Genomic DNA, 24,352 nt, shown 5'->3' on the forward strand with positions numbered 1-24,352 from the left:
ATTCTGAGGAGGAACAGCAATCTGTGGGAGAGGAGCTCGCTCATCTCTCACAAGCACAGCAGCTGGCAGAGATTCCTCCTGCCAGCATTCCTGGGATAGGTAGTGACCCTGGCAGCGAGAGAGCGCTGGAGGGGGGCTTGCTGGATGCTCAGCACAGACGCAGGGAGCGATGACAGATGGAGGGCACGGAAAGGAGGCGTTGCGCTCGTTTGGTGCTCAAACAACGGTCGCGTCCCAAGGACCCAAGGGAAAGAGGGAGGATCTCTCCCTAGCCCATAAGTTCAGAGTCCTCCCGTGGTTCCCCTTCAAACGGGGACCAACTGCCTTACCTGGAGCTTAGGCTACTCTGCTATCTTTCCCCAGTGCTGTTCCTTGCTTAGTCGCTAGTGATTAGTATCTGAAAGAGTCATAAAGTAATAAAGGAATAAAGCCTTGGAAAGAATCCTTGTCGTCTGAGTCCTGAGTTGGCTATTGGAGGGGACTGCAAGAGGCAGCTAGGGCGCTCCTGACAGCAACCCTCTTGCCATAGGGGGGTGCCGGGTAGGGAACCTGAGTCGATCATGCTTGAGGATATTTATGGAAACTTATTTCCTTGTATCTATGTTCCTATTGCCCAGATCTTGTGATGTTGCCTGGAACCAATCCAAAGCAATGTTAGAGCAGAACAAGAAATATTCTGAACAGTGAGTTGCTTGCCCAGGCCCTTCTTTAGAAGAGAGATAGTGTGTTTGTGCAGTATAACCAAGACTTGTAGCTTGAGAGTCAGATGAATCCATTCTTCCCTATGTGACCTGCTCTCTCAAGAACTACCAGTCCCAGAATTCCTAATGAATTCTGCACGGAGGAACAATGCATCATAATAATCAGAGAAACTGATCCCAGGGACAGTGCAGGGCAATGCCGCTGTTTGTAGGGTTTACAGGCCCAGGATAAAAGTGGGTGGGAGAGCAATCTTATGGCCCCTAGACAGAGTCTGGGAGGCCATAGGATAGTTTGGATTCCCGGATCTGAGGTCGGAGACAGTGTTCTGACCTTGGACTCAGGAATCTGAGGTCCCTGCCCCCTCCTCCTCCCCCTCACAACCTGCACAGAGAGAACCACATTGGCTGCCTCTCTGAGGTCACAAAGGCAACCTCGGAGAGGAGGGAAAGCGGGCATGCTGGGGGGAGGGAAAGGCTTATGCCATATCCACAGGCCTCCCCAGCCTCCCTCCCTCCCCAGTGCCTTAGTTAGATGGGCAAAAATGCCCATCTAGCTAAATTGCAGAGCCGGACATGCGGTGGAGGAGAAGATCGCCTCCACTGCCCCTCCCAATCTGCACTGGATACTTGTAAGCATACAAATTCAGAGTCTTACAAGTATCAAGGGTGGATACAATAGGATTGTGCCCTAAATGTCTAGTTCACACAGACACACCACACTGCCATATCTGCCTATAATGTTGTGAAATGTTGCATCTGAATAAACAGTCTACCTTTCGGAAAGTATATGAACTACTTTTCTTATTAAATGAGATCCCCCCTCCCCAAATAATCAGCAACTAATTTTCAGTGAAGTGTGTATAGCTCTACAGATTTTTTTTTCCACACTGCCAAGGCTGTGGCAGAAGCTGAACGGCATTTTAGCAAATTAGCTAGCACTCATCAAAAACAGGTGTTCTACTGTGGGGCAAGAATGGCTAAGCCACCAAGCTATGTTATCAAGTGTGAACTTGATAACAGTGAACATTACGGTGAATTTGTCAACATAAGTTCACAAGCAAGTGTGAACTGACAAGAAAAATGTACTCTGGGGAGATAATTCATGGTTTTTCTATGAACAAGTCCAGAAAAACAAAGCCATAAAGTGAACTGTTTAATTTATAAAATGTTTGCCACCGCAGTGGTCCATTAGAGTAAAAAAAATCATAACATCAACAGGATAACACCTTTATTAGGAGTTAAGACCAACCAAAAAGTTACAAAATAGTCGTCAAGCTCTGTAGAACCCTTCTTTAGGCAGAACGTTACGTCAAACAAACATAGCAAAAGAGGTCTGGGGGCATGGCAGCAAAGCCCCAGTTTAAGCCTTGATGTAATTTCAGAAATGTGGGGAAAGTAATTTCAGAATTAAAACAGAAACATTTACAATTCATGAGACTGAATGTATGCAATGGGATCAATTCATGGTATGTGTGTAGGAGGAGGCCCATGTTACAAATTTGTGCTGGGCCCCAAAAAATGGTGCTTGGGCCCCACTTGCAGTGCTATTTTTTCTGGCAGCCCCCCAGGGTTATCTGCCAAAGTGGAGCACGTATTAAGCCGGGAGGCCTTGCAGGACATAAAGCTGGACCTCTTCCTGTGATAAAAATAGTGCCTAATGTAGAGTCGGAACTTGTCATGGAGGGAGGCATAGATGAATGGATTGAAGCATGCAGAACTCATTGCAATCACATGACAGGTCACTTGAATGACATTCACATATCTCTTGTCTAGGATAGCAAATTCCTCATCTATATCTCTGATCAGATTAACCACCTGAAGAGGAAGCCAGCAAAAAGCAAAACACATGACTGAGATCACGAGGATCCGGAAGGTCTTTTGCTTTTTTTTGGTCCATCTCTCTTGGTTGTGGCATGCCGCTCCTGGGACATTCCTCTTCCGGAGGTGATAAGAAATGGCGCAGTAGGAGACAGACACAGCAGAAAGCGGGAGCATGTAGGACAAGAGGAGCATCAAGCAAGAGTACAGCCACCTCTCTGTCTCACGGTGTTTCCAGAATTCTTCACAGATGATCATGTCATGGCCAATGCTGTTGAGATCCAGGTAATGGGTGTGGATGGACGTGGGTACAGAGACCACAATGGACAGCAACCAAATAAAGGCCACAATGTAGACACAGGACTTGCACCGTATCCTTTTGCGAATGGGGTAAGCAACCACAATGTATCGGTCCACCGCAATAGCTGTGAGGGACAGGACAGAAACAAACACAGTGGCCACTTGCATGAGGGTGACAAAGTAACACATGAACACCCCAAAGAGCCATCCGCGAATCTCAAACGCATATGAGGCCGTCAGCGGGACGCAGAAAATACACATGATCAGATCAGCTGCTGCCAGGTTTCCAATGAGGAAATTAGTGGTGCTATGCAACTTTTTGGTGAAACCGATAAGGAGGAGGAGGAGGAAATTCCCTGTGCAGGCCACAGTCACCAGGATGGCATAGAGAGGAATGAAGAGGGGCTTCAATTCAAAGAGGAGGTCCAGGCCTGTGAAAACGGGAGCTGAGCTATTTGAGCAGGAGTCATTTGGTAGCTGGCAGTGTGCCGCCATCTTGGCTTTAGGCTGTGATGATACGTATGTAACCTTGTTAGGTTTTTTAAGCGTAAAAAGAAAAAGGAACGCTGGTTAGACAGGAAAAAATAAATTGCTGTACGTCCAATTCAGGGCCAATCTACCTGGAAATTCTTTATGAACATCACCTTATTCCTTGTTAACATCACCAGAAGATTGGGTGAAGTGACCTAAAGATGCAGATAAGAGTGTGGTGTGGAAATGCCAACCCTGTGCCTTGTTGAGCTGTGTATAACAGAATGTCTTGTTCTTACTGATAAAGCTCCTGCAACCTTCAGCCTCATTTTCTATCACCCTAAGAATCTCCTGCTCTTTATAAAGAGCTGTCCCTAATCTGCCCTCCAGCTGATTTGGACTTCAACTCCCATCAGCCCCAGCCAGCATGGGAGTTGTAGTCCAAAGCATCTCAAGGGCACCAGGTTCATAGATCATAGAATCATAGGGTTTGAAGGGGCCTACAAGACCATCGACTCCAACCCCCTGCTCAGTGCAAGAAGCCTGATTCCCAGGTGGTCTCCCATCCAAGTACAAACCAGGGCTGATTCTGCTTAGCTTCCAAGACTACTTTATAATGTGTCCCTTGGAACTCCTTGTCAGGTCACATTCCATTTTACCTCTTCTAATTCCATTTTCCCCATTTCTAATTCTATTTTTCCATAGGCCCCTTTCTCCCTGTCCAGCCCTTCAGGACTTCATATTTGTAACTCTATATGTGTTCTTAACGTCTGTCTCTCCCTATGCTTCCTTTCTGCCTGGCTAATTCTAGACTAGAAATCAATTTTAAGTTGAGAATTGTTCTGTAGTTTATGTTTGAACTATCTATCTATCTATCTATCTATCTATCTATCTATCTATCTATCTATCTATCTATCTTCACAATGGCCTGGGGAAATGTAGTGCTTTAATTGTACCAATACCCTTTCCTTCCTTCATTGAACATTCTCAGCACTTACCTTTATATCATCTTGAGGCCACTGACATGGCTTTAATTTCCCTTTCGCCATTCAGAACATGAATCTGGTTTTCTATTTGCTATACACTTAGTATAGATATTTAAAAGTCTTGCATCTTTTATAAATGAGAGCAGGCAAAATGAAATAGCACAAGCTAACTGGGTACCCATTACACTTGTCAATGTCTTAAATCTATGGATAATGTAGACCAGAAGTGAAGAACATGTGTCTCTCCTGTTGTTGTAGCACTACAACCCCATTCATACCTTACCATTGACCATGTTAGCTGGGGCTCATGGGAGTTGTAATCCTACAGCATCTGGAGTCCACAGGTTCCCCACCCCTGATGTAAACTCTTTTGGTTATCAACAGAGGACCCCCTCAAGGTGCCTCAAGCCTTCTGAAGTATGACATGTTGTCACTGGAGAGAACCTTTCAGTGGTGGCCCCCCACCTTTAGGATGTCCTCCCCAAGGAAGCTCACCTGGTGCCTACGCTGATGTCATTTAGGCACCAGGCAAATATGTTTTCCTTTTTCCAGGCTTTTAAATGAATGTCTCTTCCTCCTGGATTTGTTCCTAATTTTTACAAACAATTGAGTAGAGTTGCCATTACTTTGTGCCATTTTATTTTTGTACATCTCTATATTATTGTATGGTTTATATTTTTATTACTGCATCTGTACTCTTTGCCGCCTTGGGAACTTGGGAGTTGAAGGTACAGGATACAAATTTATTAAATAAACAAAACAAACAAACAAACAAATAAAAACAGGATTCAGGATGTTAGTGAAGCACTAACTGACCTCCCGTACTTCTAATTTCTCCATGTCTTTTGTCTCATGTTCAGATGCTCCATGATTCATGTTCAGATGCCCCTCTCAAATTCCTGCAACAAAATCTCCTTGTTGTCCTTACTTTTAACACCACTTTACAGCCTCACCCATTCTATCCTTGAGAAGAGAAGACTGAGGGGAGATATGATAGCACTCTTCAAGTACTTGAAAGGTTGTCACAGAGAAGAAGGCCAGGATCTCTTCTTGATCATTCCAGAGTGCAGGACATGGAATAATGGGCTCAAGTTACAGGAAGCCAGATTCCGGCTGAACATCAGGAAAAACTTCCTGACCGTAAGAGCAATACGACAATGGAACCAATTACCTGGGGATGTGGTGGGCTCTCCCACACTGGAGGCCTTCAAGACGAGGCTGGACAGCCATTTGTCAGGGATGCTCTGACTTGGATTCCTGCATTGAGGAGGGGGTTGGACTCGATGGCCTTGTAGGCCCCTTCCAACCCTACTATTCTATGATTCTATGATCTCTCTCTTGTCCTGTATCCTGAACATCTCCTTCTCTCTAAAATTACTCTGCCTGCTTCCACTTGCTCCTCCATATGCCTGGAAGCCCCTTCTCAGCAAACACCTGCACAGTGCCAACTCCCTCTCTCAAGTCAAACCCTTCCTTAAAACTCACCTGTACTGTGAAGCCTTTGGCTTCACCCCTTAGTCATCATCTGAGCTTGTGTTTGTCCATGCTGACCTGTGTAGACACAAACAAATGCCAGTAGACATCAGTAATTCCAAGTGCATTATTTGAAAGGATTTAATGAGAATTAGACTGAATTTACGAAGGCTGTTTTCCCCAAAATGCTACCTTCCATTTCCAGTCAATGTTAGCAGCTATTCCATTGCTTTGTGTCCCTCCACTACAAAATGAACCTTACAATATGTAAAATAAACACATGCACATCACCTCCATCCCATTTAAACTTTTAATTGCATATTTCTCATCTGTCCCACTTACACATCCAGATTCCAGAGTAATCTAGTGCACAGGTATATGTACCTAATTTCATAATTTTAGAGTTGGGAAGGGATCTTGGAAGTTATCTGGTCCAACCCTCTGCTCAGTACAGGCATCTTGCAACTGCAGCATCTCTAACAGATGGCCATCCGCCCTGTACCCAAATATCTCTTTGCAAAGGGGATCCCACCACCTCCTGAAGCAATCAGCTCTTATGGTTAGGAAGCCTCTCCTCACATTTAGCTGAAATCTGTTTCCTTGCCATTTCCATCCATTAGTTCTAGTCGAGCAGTCTGGAGCAATAGAAAACAAGTCTGCTCCATCTTTTTAATTCTCATTGATTTCCTTGGGATTTAGTGAAGTAGATAACTTGGACTTCCCATTTCTCTTGGAGAGGAACTGGTTTCTTCATATGTTGCCATATAAGCACAGAGGTCTAATGTATTGTGGGCATATTGTGCTGGGTAAGAATATATTGTTCAGACATTTGTGAACTTACCTGCCAGGTCCAGAGTGGGTGAAAAGCCACATTGTAAACGATAATATAATTTGTTCTTTGGCTTTAATTTGTCATAAAAGATATTTGTATTTTATTTTATGCATTTCATTTATAGTTGATCCTTAGACTGCTGTCAGAGGAATCAGGCTATCAAACAAAAGCTAAGCTTACTCATTCCCTTAAGAGATTTGGGTGTTGGATACTTAGGCAACCACAACTGTATGCAGCATTTCCCAAGCTTGGATCCTTAATTGTCATTAGACTATAACTCCAGACATTCCTGACCATCAGCCATGCTAGGTGGGGCTGATGGGAGTTGTCATTCAACAACATCTGGGGCCTCAAGTATGAGAAAGGCTGGTTTAAGGGGTGTTGTCAGAGGAAATTGGAAGGATCCTGAAAAAGTTTGCATGTATTTTCATGTGCATGCAGTGATGAGGAGAAGGAAGGGACATGAGTGCATGTCTGTATTTATGTATACATGCATGATGAATAGATGGTGTGCTTCTGTGTGTGCATGTGAGTGAATGAGTAAGTGAGTGAGTGAGTGAGTGAGTGAGTGAAGGAAGGAAGGAAGGAAGGAAGGAAGGAAGGTTGGCTGGTGTGTGTGTGAGGTAGAGAGAAAGAGATAGAATGCATGTCTATGGATGGTGACCCAGGGCCCCATCTATATGGCACCGCTTTGACCCCCCACCCCATCGCAACTGCGCAGCAATGCAGCTTTGAGTCAGCATGCCCTGTGATACACTCGAGATGTACTGCGAACTTCCCTTACAGACTTGCCATGCCTTTTTTTGGCCATTTTACTGAAATGCGCAGCTGTGCAGTACCATGGGTGTGGGGGTGCAACACTTCAGTGGCTGTTTTGTATTTGAGGGGCTCTGCTGTGTCTTTCTGTCCCTTCTTAGGTAAAAAGTGGGTGTTTTGTGCCCCTTCATTTCCACACCATCAGTTTGTCAGTTCCCCAACCCGAGACTCTCGCGATGGTTCGCACTCAGAAGTGTGAGCTCTATGTGCCTAGCCATCACTCCAAAATGGTGGCCAGAGCGATGTTGATCCTTCCCCAAGACCGCCCCCCCCCCCCGCAGCCCTTGGGCACTGAGTTCACAACCTTTGTGAAGATATGAGCTGCAAAACTGTGTGAAAGTTTGATTAAATGGATGAAAACGCCTGTCTGTGCCTCTGTAACTGTGCAGCTGTGAAGGGATGGGGGAAGTAAAGGGGCATCACAGAGTGACGCAGGCACTACGCATGCCTACAACACACCCACTGCAAAATGTGAAGTCAGTTTGGGGAAGGAACAGATGGCCCGCAACCACGGGGAAACCCACAGCAACCCCAAAAAAATCGCAGTAAAACAACTCCTTGGAACTCCGCATTTTCCGGGTGAAAACCATGGATGGCTACGAAGCTGCAACTATGTCATCTATCACAAGGGACCTTGACTCACACCCGCCCCAGAGTAAAAGCCCAGTGTAGATGGGGGCCCAGAGTAAGAGAGAGAAAGAGGGTATTTCATCATGAGTCTTTTATCCCACACCTTTACCAAGGCTTCTGCTTCCAGATTCTTTGTGTGACTAAGATCGGCTCCTTTACATGTGCTTTTTTCTTTCTCTGCCTTTCTATATGCTTCATTATCTAGCCATTAGATGATGCAGTGGTATAGTGGAATTGCACAATTACATGGAGAGTTTAATGCCACCATTCAGGATATGCCAGACTTTCCGCGTTAAGAAAACGGGGGAAAGATATGTCAGACTTTCTGGTGCAGTATAAAAAAGATTATCATAAAAAAAGATAGGCCAGACTTTCCCCATTAAGGAAAAACCTGCAATAATAGTCACAAAGCACAGGAGAAGCCTTGGAGGATGACAATGTCATAAAAAGGACCTGCATACTACCATGGACAAGCAATCACAAGTGCACAATAAAAGCCTTATGTAGAAAGGCTTTGAGATTGTGGGAAATGAATTGGCTGGAAGAGGGGTAGGGCAGAGAAAAAGAGTTTGCCTTCTGTGAAATAGGTTTCTATTGGTGCTGAAAACTGTGGGTTCAGAGGAATTGTTTAGTGTGTTGGGGCTCAGACCCCACCTCTGCCTTCTACTCAGTCTTTTATTTATTTATTTAATTTACTCAGCCTTTTGGGCAGGTTACTTGTCCTTTGCGACTAGCCACACTTCCCATGGCAGCTATTTTGCAGTGGTGCCCAGGACAGTTTCTCATATTGACAAACGTGCCCATGTGACTAAAAAGGTTGCCTATCCATGCTGCAGAGGAAGACTGTCTAATAGACTCTTGCTGACTCTCCTTGGGGCCAGGTCACGGCAGTGAGCTCACTGAGCAGTGGTGGACACAGCCTGCCTTACTTCTGCTTACTGAGGAGAGGGAAAGAGAATGTATGTGTTTCCTTTACTTTGGTCAAGTTAGCCTCAGCTTGCTTTTCTGTGAAATGGGTTTCTGCTCAAGCAGAAAAATGTGGTTCAAAGGAGTGGTGTGAGGTTGTGGGGATCACACACACACACACACACACACACACACCATGTTCCTGGCTTGTACTCAGGATCTTGATCTAGTTATTTGCCTCTCTGCCTCAAATTGCCTTTCTGTGAAATTGATTTCTGTTAGAGCAGAAGCCTTTGGGTTCAAAGGAGTGGTTTTGTGCTGTGGTGCTCAGACCACACCCCTGCCTATTGCCATGGGCTCTGCCTATTGTCCATAGTTCTGCGTATTACCCCTGGCTCTGTCTACCATTAGCTACTCTGCCCTCTGCCCGACCAGCCAGAGTGTGCTCCAGCTGCCACAGCATACAACCATTCCTCAAAGGACTTCATTTCCAGACCGCCCCCCATCCTGGTCGCTCTCCTCTGGACACGCTTCAGTTTGTCAATCTCCTTTTAAAAATATAATGCCCAGAACTGGATACAGTACTCCAGATGCATCCTGAACCCAGATGCACTGCAGAATGGAGTGGAACTATTATTCCATGTGATCTGGACACTACACTTCTGTTAATGTAGCCTAACAAAAGCATAGTGCCCAGATCACAAGAAGTCACCCCCTCTTTAGAATGGCTTGCTTCTCATTTTGCAGGAGCGACACCGAAAATGGATTCTGATGATGCTTGATTCAAATTAAGCTCAGATTAATGGTTAGTCCAGAAGGCGAAAAACACCTACAGCCAAGATTTCATATTGTACATATTCTTTCTGCCCTCCCAGCATTACATCAATCATTGTAGCCCCCACTGCTTGGTTTTGTTTTTTTGTGTTTGGGGGATGTGGGTTGAAGTGAGTGGTTTGGTATCATTTTTCAAAGTGAGTTTTAAATCTTTGCTTGGTGTTATTTTTCTTCTCTGAGAAGTGACCATTATTATTTTGACACTGCAAACTACTTAGCATTTCTCATTTCTATGAAAAGTGGTGTTATATATCTTCAGGTCAGATGATATCGCAAGAAATACACAGTTATCATCTCTGGGAAACAGATGGAAAGTCCATACCTTTGAGATGAGCTCTTAAAATGTGAGATTATACTGCACACCATATATAAGGTCTCTTTTAGGGAAAGGGGGGAAATCACATTCAGGTCACATTTCTACATACAGTAAAAATGAGGAGCAGGGATGGTTTCCTCCTTTTTGTTAAAAACGTGATCACAACAAAAATGGGAGTACATCTTTACTAAAGGACCAGTTTTATCACAATGCTCAAAATGTTAGAGAACCGGTATGATTATATATACTATGGGGTTGTAACCAACGTTAGTCCTACTTAGAGTAGACCCATTGAAATGAATGGGACTTAAGTTACTCAGTGAGGGCCGTAGAATCGTGTGGGGGAGCATGTTGCCCACCCCTGCTTTAAGGTGCCACAAGACTGTGTTGTTTTTATGTTTCTGGCTGCTGAAGGAAGATGGTTCCCATAATCACTTTCTACCACCAGCAGCTGCTACATGTGAACCTATCTCTGGATATGAGCAACCCCAGGCACTTTCCTTGTTCTTCAGCAGTTCAAGGCCACCTGGGAGTCTACTGTGTGATAGGGAGGCAAACATGACCAATAAATCAAGGACACAGCAGTCTTGATAGTGATGGATTCCCTGTCTGGAGAAAGGATTCCATTTCCCACTTTTAAAGTATTGTGATTTGAGTGCTGTCATGAAAATCCTCACAACAGAAATGCTTACCTGTAAATTGGTATCTAGCAACACAAATGAAGGACAACTCTGTATATATTGTGTGGGGTGGGGGCATTGGGTGAAAAGACCCCTATCGGATGGTGAAATACATCTCACCTTAGAGCAGGGGGAGCAACTTCCAGCACTCTGGGGGCCATTTCCTCCCTGCATGAAACTCATCAGGGATTGTCCTCACTGCCCCCTCCCCGACTGCCTCACCAATGAATATGCTTCCGAAATGTGGTGGTGCAGCAGCAAAGAAACCCCTGTGATTTGGGAATAAAGCAAGGTGCAGCGGGGTGCATGCCTTGTTTTTTTAGCAGTGGTTGGCAAAAAGTAGATCTCCAGATGTTTGGGACTTCAACTCCCAGCATTCCTGACTATTGGCCATGCTTGCAGGGGCTTCTGGGAGTTGAAGTCCAAAACATCTGGAGATCTACCTTCTGCCCACCCTTGTGTTAAAATATCATCTCACTCCCAGGAGGCCTATGGGTGTGCGTTATTGCTTTAAGTGCAGTATTCCTTTAAAACAAGGTACACACTCATCGCAAATTTGGCAGCAGCAGTGGGGGGGAGTGGCTGCACAAAAGGCCTGGGGGCACTACATGCAGGTCACATTTTGCCCACCCCTGCCTTAGAGCCATCAATAAAACAAGTACACATTTTTCTCTGTGGAAAATAGCTTATAAAAGTCAGGGTTTAGATTCCATACAATAAATGCCATGCCATTTTCTTAACTGAACTATAGCGACCTGAATCAATGTCTGGCACTGAAATTTGTGCATAAGGCTCAAAAGAACTTTGAACTTCACCACATGAGGCTAAAATCCCGCATCAGTACTGGGGCTTCTGGATTCTTTGCAGGACTACGATCAGCTCCTTTACACGGGCAGACACGTGCTTTGAATTGAAGAATTCCTTTATCAACAAGTTCTATATGTTTCATTTTACAGCCATTTGATGGCACTGTGGTTATAGCACAACTCCGTCATTACACACAGCCAATATATCAGATTAATGTTCCTTATTGAGTTATCTCCAATCTTTTAAAAAGTGGGATAAAGCTCAGAAAGCGCAGGAGATACCCTGGAGGGTTGATGATGTCATGTAAAGGACCCGCAAACTGCCGTAAATGGCCAATCATGAGGGAGCAATAAAAGCCTCATGTAGAAATGCTCTTTGCCAGGAGAAGTAAATAGCAGGGGATTAGCATGTAAGATGAAGATAGGGCTCCTGCACCTTTAATAGTCACGCAGACGGGGGAATTTCAGTAGGTTTAGCTTGCATGACACAGGGGAGTTGCAATCCTAAACCCATCCAAGCATGCACCATATCTGAGACTTTTCACCAGTTAAGCGTGCTCATTCTAGGGATGGACGAAAGTCCCTTACCTGGTCCCGCAGCTTTTTTTGGGGGGAGGGAGGTGCTCCAGTTCTCCTCCCAAAATTCTTGGTGGGTGGGGAGGCACCCCGCCCCTCCCGGCCGAAATTCTGGCTGGGGGGGAGGCGCCCCATCCCTCCCTGCTGAAATTCTGGCCGGGGGAGAGCGCCCCGTCTCCCCGGCCTCAAAAGAAAAAAGTAAAGTGTAAAAAAAAAAAGTGATAGGCTATGTAAAGATTTACGTAGCCTATCACGGCTAGATTTTCAAAGTCAGCCGTGATAGGCTACGTAAATCTTTACGTAGCCTATCGAGGCTGACTGGAAAAAAAAGAAAAAAAAACGCCTACGCAAATGGCGGCGCCCATGGGCGCCGCCATTTGCGTTCCTTATTTGGGCACAGGTAGTCTACGTAAAGATTTACGTAGACTACGGCGAAAATAAGGGCAACGCTATTTGCATTGCCCTTATTTTCGCCGTAGTCTACGTAAATCTTTATGTAGACTACCCGTGCCCAAATAAGGAACGCAAATGGCGGTGCCCATGGGCGCTGCCATTTGCGTACGCGCTTTTGTTTTTCATAGTCAGCCGTGATAGGCTACGTAAAGATTTACATAGCCTATCACAGCTGACTTTGAAAATCTAGCCGTGATAGGCTACGTAAATCTTTACATAGCCTATCACGTTTTTTTGGTTTTTTTACACTTTACTTGGAAATGGCGGCAGCGGCAGCCGGTCAGAAGACCAGCCGCCGCCGCCGCCAAAACGCCGCCGGGACCCGCCGCCGCGAGGGACATTCGCGCGAGGTAAGTCCCATCCCGGGGGGGGGCAGGGAGGTGTCGGAGAATTTCCCAACCAATTTTGGGGGGCCGCATGCATTAGCATTCAGCCTCCCGGAGATTCGTGGAGAAATTCTCCGACATCCCTAGCTCAGTCAGGACTGGAGTCCAGGGATTGCATGGGACTCTAATCAGGAGCCTTCTGCCAAGAAACTAGAATTTAAAACAAAGCCGCAGATCTCTCTGCAAGTAGATAACGTGGGATATTCGCCCTCTCGCCACAAGGGGGAGCAAAGTGTCTGCTAAAAGGAAAGCAGCGGGGGCGGGGTTGTTGTTCAGTCGTTGAGTCGTGTCCGACTCTTCGGGACCCCAGGGGCCTTAGCATGCCAGGCCTTCCTGTCCTCCGCTCTCTCCCGGAGCATGCTCAAGTCCATCTTCATTGCATCGGTGATGCTATCTAGCCATCTCATCCTCTGCCGTCCCCTTCTCCTTTTGCCTTCAATCTTTCCCAGCACCAGCGTCTTTTCCAGGGAGTTTTCTCTTCGCATTAGGTGGCCAAAATATTTGAGCTTCAGCTTCAGTATCTGTCCTTCCAATGAGCAGCCAGGGTTGATTTCCTTTAGGATTGACTGATCTGACCTCCTTGCAGTTCGAAAGCATCAATTCTTCGGTGCTCAGCCTTCCTTATAGTCCAGCTCTCACACAGCCATTCATTACTACTGGGAAAACCATAGCTTTGATTAGACGGACCTTTGTCGGCAAGGTGATGTCTCTGCTTCTGACTATGCTGTCTAGGTTTGCCATAGCTTTCCTCCCAAGGAGCAAGCGTCTTTTAATTTCATGGCTGCAGTCACTGTCTGCGGTGATCTTGGAGCCCAAGAAAATAAAATCTGTCACTGCTTCCATTTCTTCCCCTTCTGTATGCCAGGAAGTGATGGGGCCAGATGCCATGATCTTGGGTTTTTTAATGTTGAGTTTCAAACCAGCTTTTGCACTCTCCTCTTTCACCCTCAAAAAGAGGCTCTTTAGATCCTCTTCGCTTTCTGCCATTAGGGTGGTATCATCTGCGTATCTAAGGTTGTTGATAATTCTCCCAGCAATCTTAATTCCGACCTGTGATTCATCCAACCTGGAGTTTCTCATGATGTACTCTGCATATAAGTTAAATAAGCAGGGTGACAATATGCAGCCTTGTCGTACTCCTTTCCCAATTTTGAACCAATCAGTTGTTCCATGTCCAGTTCTTACTGTTGCTTCTTGACCCTCGTACAGGTTTCTCAAGAGACAGGTAAGGTGGTCTGGTACCCGCATCTCTTTCAGAATTTGCCACAGTTTGTTGTGATCCACACAATCAAAGGCTTTAGCATAGTCAATGAAGCAGAAATAGACATTTTTCTGGAATTATCTTGCTTTCTCCATGATGCAGCGAATGTTGGCGATTTGATCTCTAGTTCCTCTGCCTCTTCGAAACCCAGCTTGTACTTCCGGTAGTTCTCGGTTCGCATACCGCTGAAGCCTAGCTTGTAGGATTTTGAGCACCACCTTGCTGGCATGTGAAATGAGCGCAATTGTACGGTAGTTTGAACACTCTTTGGCATTGCCCTTCTTTGGAATCGGGGTAGCCAAATCTTTTTGCAAGGAAAAGCGAGTGGCATTCACCATCGAAACTAAGCCGCCATCCCCAACATGATGATCTCCAGATGTTTTGGACTGCAGTTCCCATCAACCCCAGCGAGTATGGGTAGTAGCCAGGAATGCTGGGAGTTGGCACCCAAACCATCTGGAAGGCACCAGGATGGGGAAGGCTCATGCTGAGGATGAAAATGATTATGCATTACGTGTGAGGTTTTTCTACTGGGAAAAGGTTGGGGATGGGGTGTTGCATGCATGTTTTTTAATGAATGGACATCCCAGCACTGATTTTCATTAGATAAGCAGCCATAGCATGAATCCCGTGATGGAACAAACCACTTTCTGGCTTCTACCACATTACCCCAATTTCCAGTCCGGTCGCCACCTGGTTAAGCACAGCGTAGCATCAGAGGTATTGCTGGCTACAGCAAAAGTGAAAAGGGGCTACAAACAGTGGAGGCTGGTGGCTCTGATGTCAGTGGGGCTGTGCATCCGCTCTGGGTTTCAGTCAGAACCAGTCAGCTCCATTAGAGTTCTGACTGGTTCTGACTAAAACCCGGAGCGGATGCACAGCCCCACCGACATCGGAGCCACCAGCCTCTGCTGGCTACCAATGGAAGCAGTTCCAGAAAAGGGATTGACTGAGGAGGGGGAAGCTGACCCTGGGGGAAGCGCGTGGCAAAGTGTAGTAAAAGGCAGCGTTTTCATACATCTGAGCAAAACATTTGAAACCCTGCTTTCAAAGGCTTTTTCTTCTGTCTGTGGCTTTCTTTGAGGTCCTGCTCAAAAGCAGATCTTGAGCAGACTGCTTGAACATATAAATGAGTACTATAATAGCACGTCAGTAGAGTGCAACCCAACAGCATGTTTACGCAGGAGGAACTCCCACTGAGCTTAATAGGACTCATTTACTATTAAGCGTGCTTAGGCTTGCAACCTTCGGGCATTTCCCCACATATAAGAGTCACATTTTCTTTTCTTTAAATCAGTCTGTAACACAGAGATTAAAAATCAATGCAGGCTGTAATGTGCATTCAGTTTCTCTCCCATCCCACATCAGCAACGTTCTTTCCCACATCAGCAGCAAGAAGTACAAAATATCAGATGTTTTTTCTTTTAATATCTTGCATGAAAATGCTAAAAAGAGCATGCCTGGTCCTCTGACAGAGTGCTCCTATGGAGGCACATAGGGTTTTGCAGGGAGTAATTCTCGTATCTGCATCCCTGGGATGAATATAATGTGTGCTCTTGTCACTTCTCTTGTCTTGTCTGCTCCAAAATGTACACAGGATTATAGATGCTCCCACGGCAGGTCTGCTCCACATATTCCTCAAAACTCACATGACTTCACACATTACCACATATTACCCAATGCTTGATGCATGTTGCAGTCCAATACATCTCGAGGGCACCTGGTTGGGGAAGGCTAAGTTATATACTTCACATACCTGCTAAGTCTGCTAGGACTGGCTGTAGCTTCCAGCATATATACATTAAACTCACACACCCGTGCATAGAACCACCACATATTACAGTATATATTCAGTTTTGATGCTGATCCCTGTGTGGGATATTTTGCATATATGAGCTTTGAGTGATGTGTGAAGCAGACCTGCTGTGGCAGCTTCTATGATCTTTTGCACATTTTGGAGCACATAAGACAGCACACATTATATTCATCCCAGACAGTGGAAGCTGGTGGCTCCAATATCAGTGGGGCTGTAAATCCGCTCTGGGGTTCAGTCAGAACCACTCAGAACTCTAAAGGAGCTATCCAAAGTGCTGAACCTATTTGGAGGATTGGGCTCAGCAACTTGGATAGCTTCTTTAGAGTTCTAGGTGGTTCTGACTGAAACTCAGAGTGGAATTATAGCCCTACTGACATCAGAGCCACCAGCCTGCCCTAGGAGGGATGCAGATAAGAGGATGTTTCCCTTCAAAACCTGACCTACAGCCTTCCCCAACCTGGTGTCCTCCAGATGCTTTGAATGACAACTCCCAGAAATCCTGAGCATTGACCATGCTAGCTGGGGCTGATGGGAGCTGGATTTCAATACATCTGGATGCACCAGCTTAGGGAAGGCTGATATAACCCAATATAGGAGTGTCCCATGTTAAGATCTACATCTATGTTTCCTAATAGATGGAATTGGGGGTTCTGTGTAACTCACGCAGTGGCCCTGAGTTGAAATTGCTCACTTTGACAGAAACGTAGGAATTGCCTACAGAAATACCTACCTACAGAAAATCTACCCTAGCCTACACACAGCCTCAGCACAGAGATGGGCAGAAGGTAGATCAGAATCTACCGGTAGATCTCTGGGTGATTTGCAGTAGATTCTGCAAGGATTTCTGCATCCCAGTTTTTTAACAACAACAACAACAACAACAAAATGGCCTTAACCATCTAAATTAGGCTGCTGACGTGAAGAAAGCCTGGGTGCCCAAGGGTGGACTTAGGGGTCGAAGGACAGTGTGCTCAGTGTGTGCTCAGGGGTGCCCAGTTCTTTCATTCCAGGTGTATGCTTTTTGCACATGGCTCTGCTTGGTGGATCTTGGCATTCTCATAAAATAATCAAACTAGATCCAGCAAGCTAGAAGTCTGCCTACCCCTATCTTAAGGTGCTGAAGGCTGCCATCTTTGAAGCGATGCTTTATCGTGATCTTAACCCCACTCAAATTGTAGGTTGATGTGATTGCAAGATGATGGTGAAGATGAAGATGAAGATGATGATGATCATCATGTTTTGGGGACAAAAAGCTCCTACAGTGTATTTGTTACATGCCACCTTTCCTCCAAAGAGCCATACATGATCCTCCTCCTCTCCATTTTATCCTCACAACTCTGCGAGATAGGTTAGGCTGAGAGTCAATGACTGGCCCAAAGTCACCCAGTGAGTTTCATAGCCAAGTGGGGATTAGAACCCGGATCTCCCAAGTCTCAATCCAACGCTCCAGCCACTGCACCACACCAGCCCTCTGCCTGAAATGGTTCGCCGGGATCCTCTTTCAGGTGGGCACCAGTCTGCGAATGTCCCTCCCGCCCCGCCTTTAAATACTATGATCCAGACTGAGTTCGCTCAGCCCTCCATTAGTAAAACCAGATCTCTTATTCTTCCCATGATGTTGCTGGACACATGATCTCAAAGCCATTTGCAACAGAGGCTGTGCTGCTGTCCCTGGGGCACGGGGCGGGGAGGTGCCTGCCCCTTCTGGTTCCCTGGGGGAGACCAAAGCTGCCTCTTGGCAAATCACCCTCACCGTGACCAGACTACAAAAGGCTACTCAGCACTTTTCACTCCCGTGTCCAAAGGGAGCGGGCTGCTAACAACACGACAAACGAGGGCACCAAATCGATCTAATAGATCTGCTGAATATTAATTAACACACGCTGTACTTCAGTTATGGGCGCGGGGGCGGGGGAGGGATCTGACATAGAGATCGGTCAGTTTCAGCCTGCTAACCTGTGCAATGCTAACGGAACACTTTGGTGCGGTCGCTGTGCAGGGCGTTACTGAAGTGCTTTCTGTGGAGGGAAAGGAAAAACAGCCTTCCCCAACCTGGAGCTCTCCAGGTACGTCAGACTGCAACACCCATCATCCCCAGCCAGCACAGGTCATGTGGGCTGGGTGATGGGTGTTGTAGTCCAACAGACCTGGTGCACGCCGGGCTGGAGAAAGCTGGTGTAAAGTGTGGTGCTGCTCAAAAGACTGGGAGAATTCAAAATGATCCCTGCTAGCCCATGCTGTTTGTAGCACCATAGCGGCTTGTACAGGAGGTGGTGTGGCGTTGTAGTAATAGTGGCCAAGCTAGGAAGCAGGAAATCCCCAGTTCGAATCTGACCTCGTGTTTTATTTATTTATTTATTTATTTATTTAGTACATTTATATCCCGCCTTGTTTCCTCTTTGAGGAACCCAAGGTGGCGTACATAATCCTCCTCCTCTCCGTTTTAGCCTCACAACAACAACCCTGTGAGGTGGGTTGGGCTGAGAGTCTGTGACTGGCCCAAAGTCACCCACTGAGCTTCCTTGACCGAGTGGGGACTAGAACCCGGATCTCCTGGCTCCCAGTCCAACACTCTCGCCACTCCACCGCCCTGGCTGTCTTGTATGAGCAAACTAGGTAGTTTTAGGCACACTGCTCATTCTCATTCTCACTCTCTCCCCTCCCTCTCCCTTCATGCAATACCAGCGATAATAATACTGGCTTACCTTACAGGGTCGTTGCAACAATTGCGATGCAAGTCAAGTGTTCTGAACACTTGACAGCCCATGCAAGTGTTAAGTGTTGTTATTATTGCTAGGGGGCCTTGGGAGATTGACTGTGTGATCGTCCCACCTATCCCCCGACCCTGCTTCCCCCTAAATACATGAGGAAGCTGAAAGAGCTCGCGACAGCGAGTAGAGCTACTCAGGCCTTCAGAGAGCCCCGAGAGAACCCATAGCATTCCATTCTGGTTGCCCTCTCCCCCCGCCCCTTCTCTCTCTTTCTCTGTACTTGAGCGATCCACAGTCATATTCCTCCTAGCGCTGCTCAGCTCCTCCTTACCACTTGCGTGAATCTCCCGCGCTCGAGCTTCAGTCTGGGCTGGGATTTTGCCCGGCGGGTGACCAGGATTTCCTGCAGACAGAGCCTCCGAGAAGAGCGGAGAAAAGAAAGAAGAAATCTGCGAAGCGCCTTTTTCCTACCCTCAAGCTGGTGGCTCTTGCGTCCCGCAAACGGCCGTGGGTGGCTTTTCTGCGAAGAAAAGCTAGCAAAATTCACTCGCTACTCCGAGCCCAGCCGGGAAAAGCTTAAAGCGGGTCGAAAGCCACGGGGGGCTTTTGGCAGGGGAAACTATCTTCTGCCACTGGCTCGGTTGTGTCTGGTGGCGCTATCCGCTCTGGAGTTGCTATGAAGACGCGTTTCTTGACGGGGTCACGTTTCTGATTCGCTCTCTGCCCGCCTTACGGCTATTTCGGAGAAGAAGGGGAGCTGTCCCCTCCTTGTGGTGCTGAAGCGACGCGCATTGGCTCTACCCTGGGAAATGAGCTACAGAAACAAACCAGTCTCCTCCCCCGGCCACCTCCTTGGCTTGAATCCAAATTACCTCTCTGCTCTTCTCTTCAGTCTCCTCCCACTTCATCCCTTTGCATCAGAATTCATTCTGCCCGTCTTGGAGAAGAAGTGTGTGTGCATGTGTAAGAGGGATGCTTCAAAGAGAGGGAGTGTTCAGTGCAGATGAACGTGCTGTGGCGTGACCTCTTCTTCCTGCTGTTTTCCCAAGCAGCTGCACAAATACCCAGGGCCGGTGTCAAGGGTAGGCATGGTCAGGCACCTGCCAAGGGCCCACACCCCAGCAGGAGCCCATTATCAGGACAGATAAAAGGAAGCACTTCTTCACCCAGCGCATAGTTAAACTACAGAATTCGCTACCACAGGATGTAGTGATGGCCACCAATTTGGACGGCTTTAAAAGGGGGTTGGACAAATTCCTGGAGGAGAAGGCTATCAGTGGCTACTAGTCCTGATGGCTATGTGCTACCTCCAGTGAGGCAGTGAGCCTATGTACACCAGTTGCTGGGGAACATGGGTGGGAGGGTGCTGTTGCGCTTCTGTCCTGCTTGTGGGTTCCTGGTCAACAGCTGGCTGGCCACTGTGTGAACAGAATGCTGGACTAGATGGACCCTTGCTCTGATCCAGCAGGTCTCTTTTTATGTTAACTCAGAATTGCTCCTAGACGTGCTCCTCCTGTTCACCATTGCAACCTACTTGGTGACCTGCCTCTCACTCTGGCCCAGACAATGGTGGTGGTGAAGAGGAAGAGCAGTAGATGCCACAGCCTACTGGCTCACTGGCTCTCTGCCTATCACTGCAGTAGCAACAAAGAGAAAGAGGATGAGGAGCAACAGCAGCTGGTGACAAGGGTGGTGAGAAGGCAGGCTCACTGAGGGAGGGCGCCCACTGAGGCTGTCTTGCCCAAGTGGCCTCAAAACCTGATGCTGGTGCTGCGTACAATGCCAGTACCCTACAGATGTCCATTTCATTCACTTTAAACAACCTTGGTGGATTTCCACCTTTGCTGCAATTGAAAACAAAGCACTAGGAACAGCATTCATGTCTAAAACATCCAGGTTTTAAATCCCTACTGATTTCTAGTCAAGTTAAAAACCCACTGTCTACCTTGCAAAATCACATTGCCAAAGGAATCCATCAAAAAGATCTGACTGAGCTTCCAGAAAAGGTGAGTAGTAAGGAGAAGACATTCTGTCCTTATGGAACAGTCACAAATAATCCCTTTCTGTGTAACCATATTGTCTGGATTTGGTGACCAGATGGAATAGATCAGCCTTCCACATTTCCTGGACTGCAATTCCCAACATCCCCAACCAGTCTGGTCTGACTGGGGATGACGGGAGTTGTGGTCCACACATCTGGTGGGTGCTACATTGGGGAAGGGTGGAATAGATAGACAGGTGGATCTTACAGATCCATGTTGATGGATCACAGTGGTCATGAGGAGGTGTACAAAACTAGACTGCATTTGGAGTGTGCCCCCTCCAACCATTTAGCACTCTTTAGGTTATCTAAAGAATTGCCTTCACCCTTATGATCCTGCCCAGACTTTAAGTGCAGATGGACAAATTGGTCAGTTTTGCTTTCTGCTGCATTTGAATTTTTAAATCTTAAGTTCTTTCCATCCCATATATGAAATATTGTGTGAATTTTGGTACATTTTTATCCAAAACTACCTGAAATGAATTCCTCGCCCATCTGCACCAGCCAAATTCAATTACAGCTATTCCCAGCATGGAGAGGACCACGTTATACCTGCCTGCCATGTTACTGTTAAAGATCAGCAATCTGCCCAATTTATTTATTTATTCATTCATTTACTTCTATACCGCCCAATAGCCGAAGCTCTCTGGGCGGTTCACAAAAATTAAAACCAAACAACACACAATAAAACAATTTAAAATATATAGAACATTAAAACCACAATATAACAATACAACCACAATAAAACCTAGCAGCAGTGCAGGAGTTTAAAATACAGATTTAAAACAGCAAAGCTAAAAATTTAGAAAGCTAAAATGCTAAAATGCCTGGGAAAATAAAAAGGTCTTCACCTGGCACCAAAAGGAATACAATGTAGGTGCCAGGCGAACCTCACTAGGGAGCTTATTCCAGAGCCAGGGTGCCACAGCAGAAAAGGCCCTCCTCCTAGTAGCCACCCGCCTCACTTCCTTTGGCAGGGGCTCACGGAGAAGGGCCGCTGACGATGATCTTAAGGTCCGGCCAGGCACATATGGGAGGAGGCGATCCTTCAGGTAACCTGGCCCCAAGCCATTAAGGGCTTTGAATGTTAACACCAGCACTTTGAATCGGGCCCGGAAATGGACTGGCAGCCAGTGCAGCTGGAAAAGTACTGGCGTAATATGAGCTCACAGGCCAGTCCCTGTTAACAATCTTGCTGCCTTATTTTGGATGAGCTGAAGTTTCCGGACCGTTTTCAAAGGCAGCCCCATGTATAACGCATTGCAGTAATCCAGACAAGAAGTTATCAGAGCATGGATAACTGTAGCTAGGCTATCTCTGTCCAGATAAGGGCGTACTTGGTATACCAGCCTAAGCTGATAAAAAGTGCTCCGTGCCACTGAGTTCACCTGTGCCTCAAGTGACAGTTCTGGATCCAAGAGCACGCCCAAACTATGAACCTGATCCTTTAGGGGGAGTGCAACCTCCTCCACAACAGGTTGAATATCACCTAGCCGGGCAGATGAACCACCCACTAACAGTACCTCCATCTTGTCTGGATTGAGTTTCAGTTTATTGGCCCTCATCCAGTCCATTACCGTGCCCAGGCACTGATTCAGAACAGCCACTGCCTCACCTGGTTTTGATGAGAAAGAGAGGTAGAGCAGGGTGTCATCTGCATATTGATGGCACCTCAGCCCACACCTCCGGATAACCTCCCCCAGCAGTTTCATGTAGATGTTAAACAGCATGGGGGATAAAATAGAGCCCTGTGGAACCCCATGGCACAATTGCCATGGCACAGAGCAATAATCCCCCAGCACCACCTTCTGGAATCGGCCATCCAAGTAGGAGTGGAACCACTGTAGTGCAGTGCCTCAAATTCCCAACCCAGACAACCTATCCAGAAGGATACCATGGCCAATGGTATTGAAAGCCGCTGAGCGGTCCAGGAGAATCAACAGGGTCACACTACCCCTGTCCCTCTCCTGGCAGAGGTCATCCCACAGGGCGACCAAGGCAGTTTCCGTTCCAAAACCAGGCCTGAAGCCTGATTGAAATGGATCTAGATAATCCATTTCATTCAACAGTGCCTGGAGCTGTCCTACAACCACCCGCTCAAGCACCTTGCCCAGGAAGGGGATGTTGGCCACTGGCCTATAATTGTTAACATCCTCTGGGTCCAGGTTAGGCTTTTTCAGGAGTGGTCTAATTACCGCCTCTTTTAAAGCGGCAGGCACCACTCCCTCTCTCAAGGAGGAATTTACAACCTCCTGAACCCAGCCAGACATCCCCTCCTCGTTTGATTTAATAAGCCATGAAGGGCAAGGGTCAAGCACACAAGTGGTCGATTGGACTTGGCCAAGCACCTTGTCTGCATCCTCAGACCTCAGTAACTGAAACTCATCCAATAAAACAGGACCAGATGGTGCTCTGAACACCTCTACCAATGGAACTGCATTAATGGTGGTGTCCAGTTCATGACGAATCTGAGCGACTTTATCTTCAAAGTGCCATGCAAATTCATCACAGCATGCTACCGAGGGTTCCACCATCTCTCTCCCTGGCCCAGAATGTAACAGGCCGTGAACCACTTGGAAAATCTCCGCTGGACAACACTGAGAAGATGCAATGCTGGTGGAAAAGTACTGTCTCTTTTCCACCCTCACTGCCACAGAGTAGGCTTGATAGTGGGCTCTTACCTGTGTTCGGTCAGACTCAGCACGAGTTTTCCTCCACCTGCGTTCTAGCCGTCTCCCCTCTTGCTTCATTGCCCTCAGCTCAGGTGTATACCAAGGAGCTGGCTGGGCTCTGCTCAGAGGGAGAGGGCGCTTGGGCGTGATCGTGTCAACCGCCCGAGTCATCTCTGCATTCCACAGAGCGACCTGGGCTTCGACAGGAGCACCAGCCATACCAGCAGGAAAATCCCCCAGAGCCCTCTGGAATCCATCGGAATCCATTAATCTCTGGGGGCAGACCCCCTTGCAGAGGGGGAAGGCTGCCAGGAGTCTAAACCTCAGCAGGAAGTGATCTGTCCATGACAAAGGGACAGATGTTAATTCCTCCACTTTCAGATCACCATCCTCCTGCCCAGTCGAGAAAACCAGATCAAGCGTGTGTCCTTTTATATGCATTCGGCCGATAACATGTTGGGACAGCCCCATGGTTGTCATGGCGGCCATGAAGTCCTGAGCCGCCCCAGATACTGCTGCCTTGGCATAGAAGTTGAGATCCCCCAGGACCATCATCCTAGGGGTCCCCAACACCAAGTCCGAGACCACCTCCGTCAGCTCAGGCAGGGAGTCTGATGGGCAGCGGGGTGGGCGGTACACCAACAGAATCCCTAATCTGTCCCGGGTACCCAACACAAGGTACAGACACTCAAGATCTGCACTTGAATGAGCAGGAAGCCTGGAGAGGGAGACTGAATTCCTATAGACCATGGCAACCCCACCTCCCCGACCCTCAAGTCAGTGTTGGTGCTGCACTGAGTACCCAGAAGGGCACAGCTGGGAGAGAGTGACCCCTCCCAGTTCCCCCACCCAGGTCTCAGTAATACA

General features: G+C 47.1%; 1 protein-coding gene across 1 annotated transcript; it reads right to left on the reverse strand.

Moving 5' to 3' along the window:
- Positions 1 to 1,913: 1,913 nt before the first annotated feature.
- Positions 1,914 to 19,421, reverse strand: LOC146357334 (prolactin-releasing peptide receptor-like). Its single transcript, XM_084827419.1, has 2 exons — positions 19,104 to 19,421; positions 1,914 to 3,347 (listed from the first exon to the last, which is right to left on the reverse strand). The coding sequence occupies exon 2, from the start codon at positions 3,312 to 3,314 to the stop codon at positions 2,193 to 2,195; it is 1,122 nt and encodes a 373-aa protein (XP_084683545.1). The 5' UTR covers positions 3,315 to 3,347; positions 19,104 to 19,421; the 3' UTR covers positions 1,914 to 2,192.
- Positions 19,422 to 24,352: the final 4,931 nt, after the last annotated feature.

The sequence above is a fragment of the Heloderma suspectum genome, chromosome 1, assembly GCF_057233095.1.
Source record: "Heloderma suspectum isolate Gila_16-S chromosome 1, 16-S_ref, whole genome shotgun sequence".
Classification (NCBI taxonomy): Eukaryota; Metazoa; Chordata; class Lepidosauria; order Squamata; family Helodermatidae; genus Heloderma; species Heloderma suspectum.

Bases quoted from the DNA above. Each gene is read 5' to 3' on its own strand.
- LOC146357334 (XM_084827419.1), bottom strand. From the start codon at position 3,314: ATGGCGGCACACTGCCAGCTACCAAATGACTCCTGCTCAAATAGCTCA.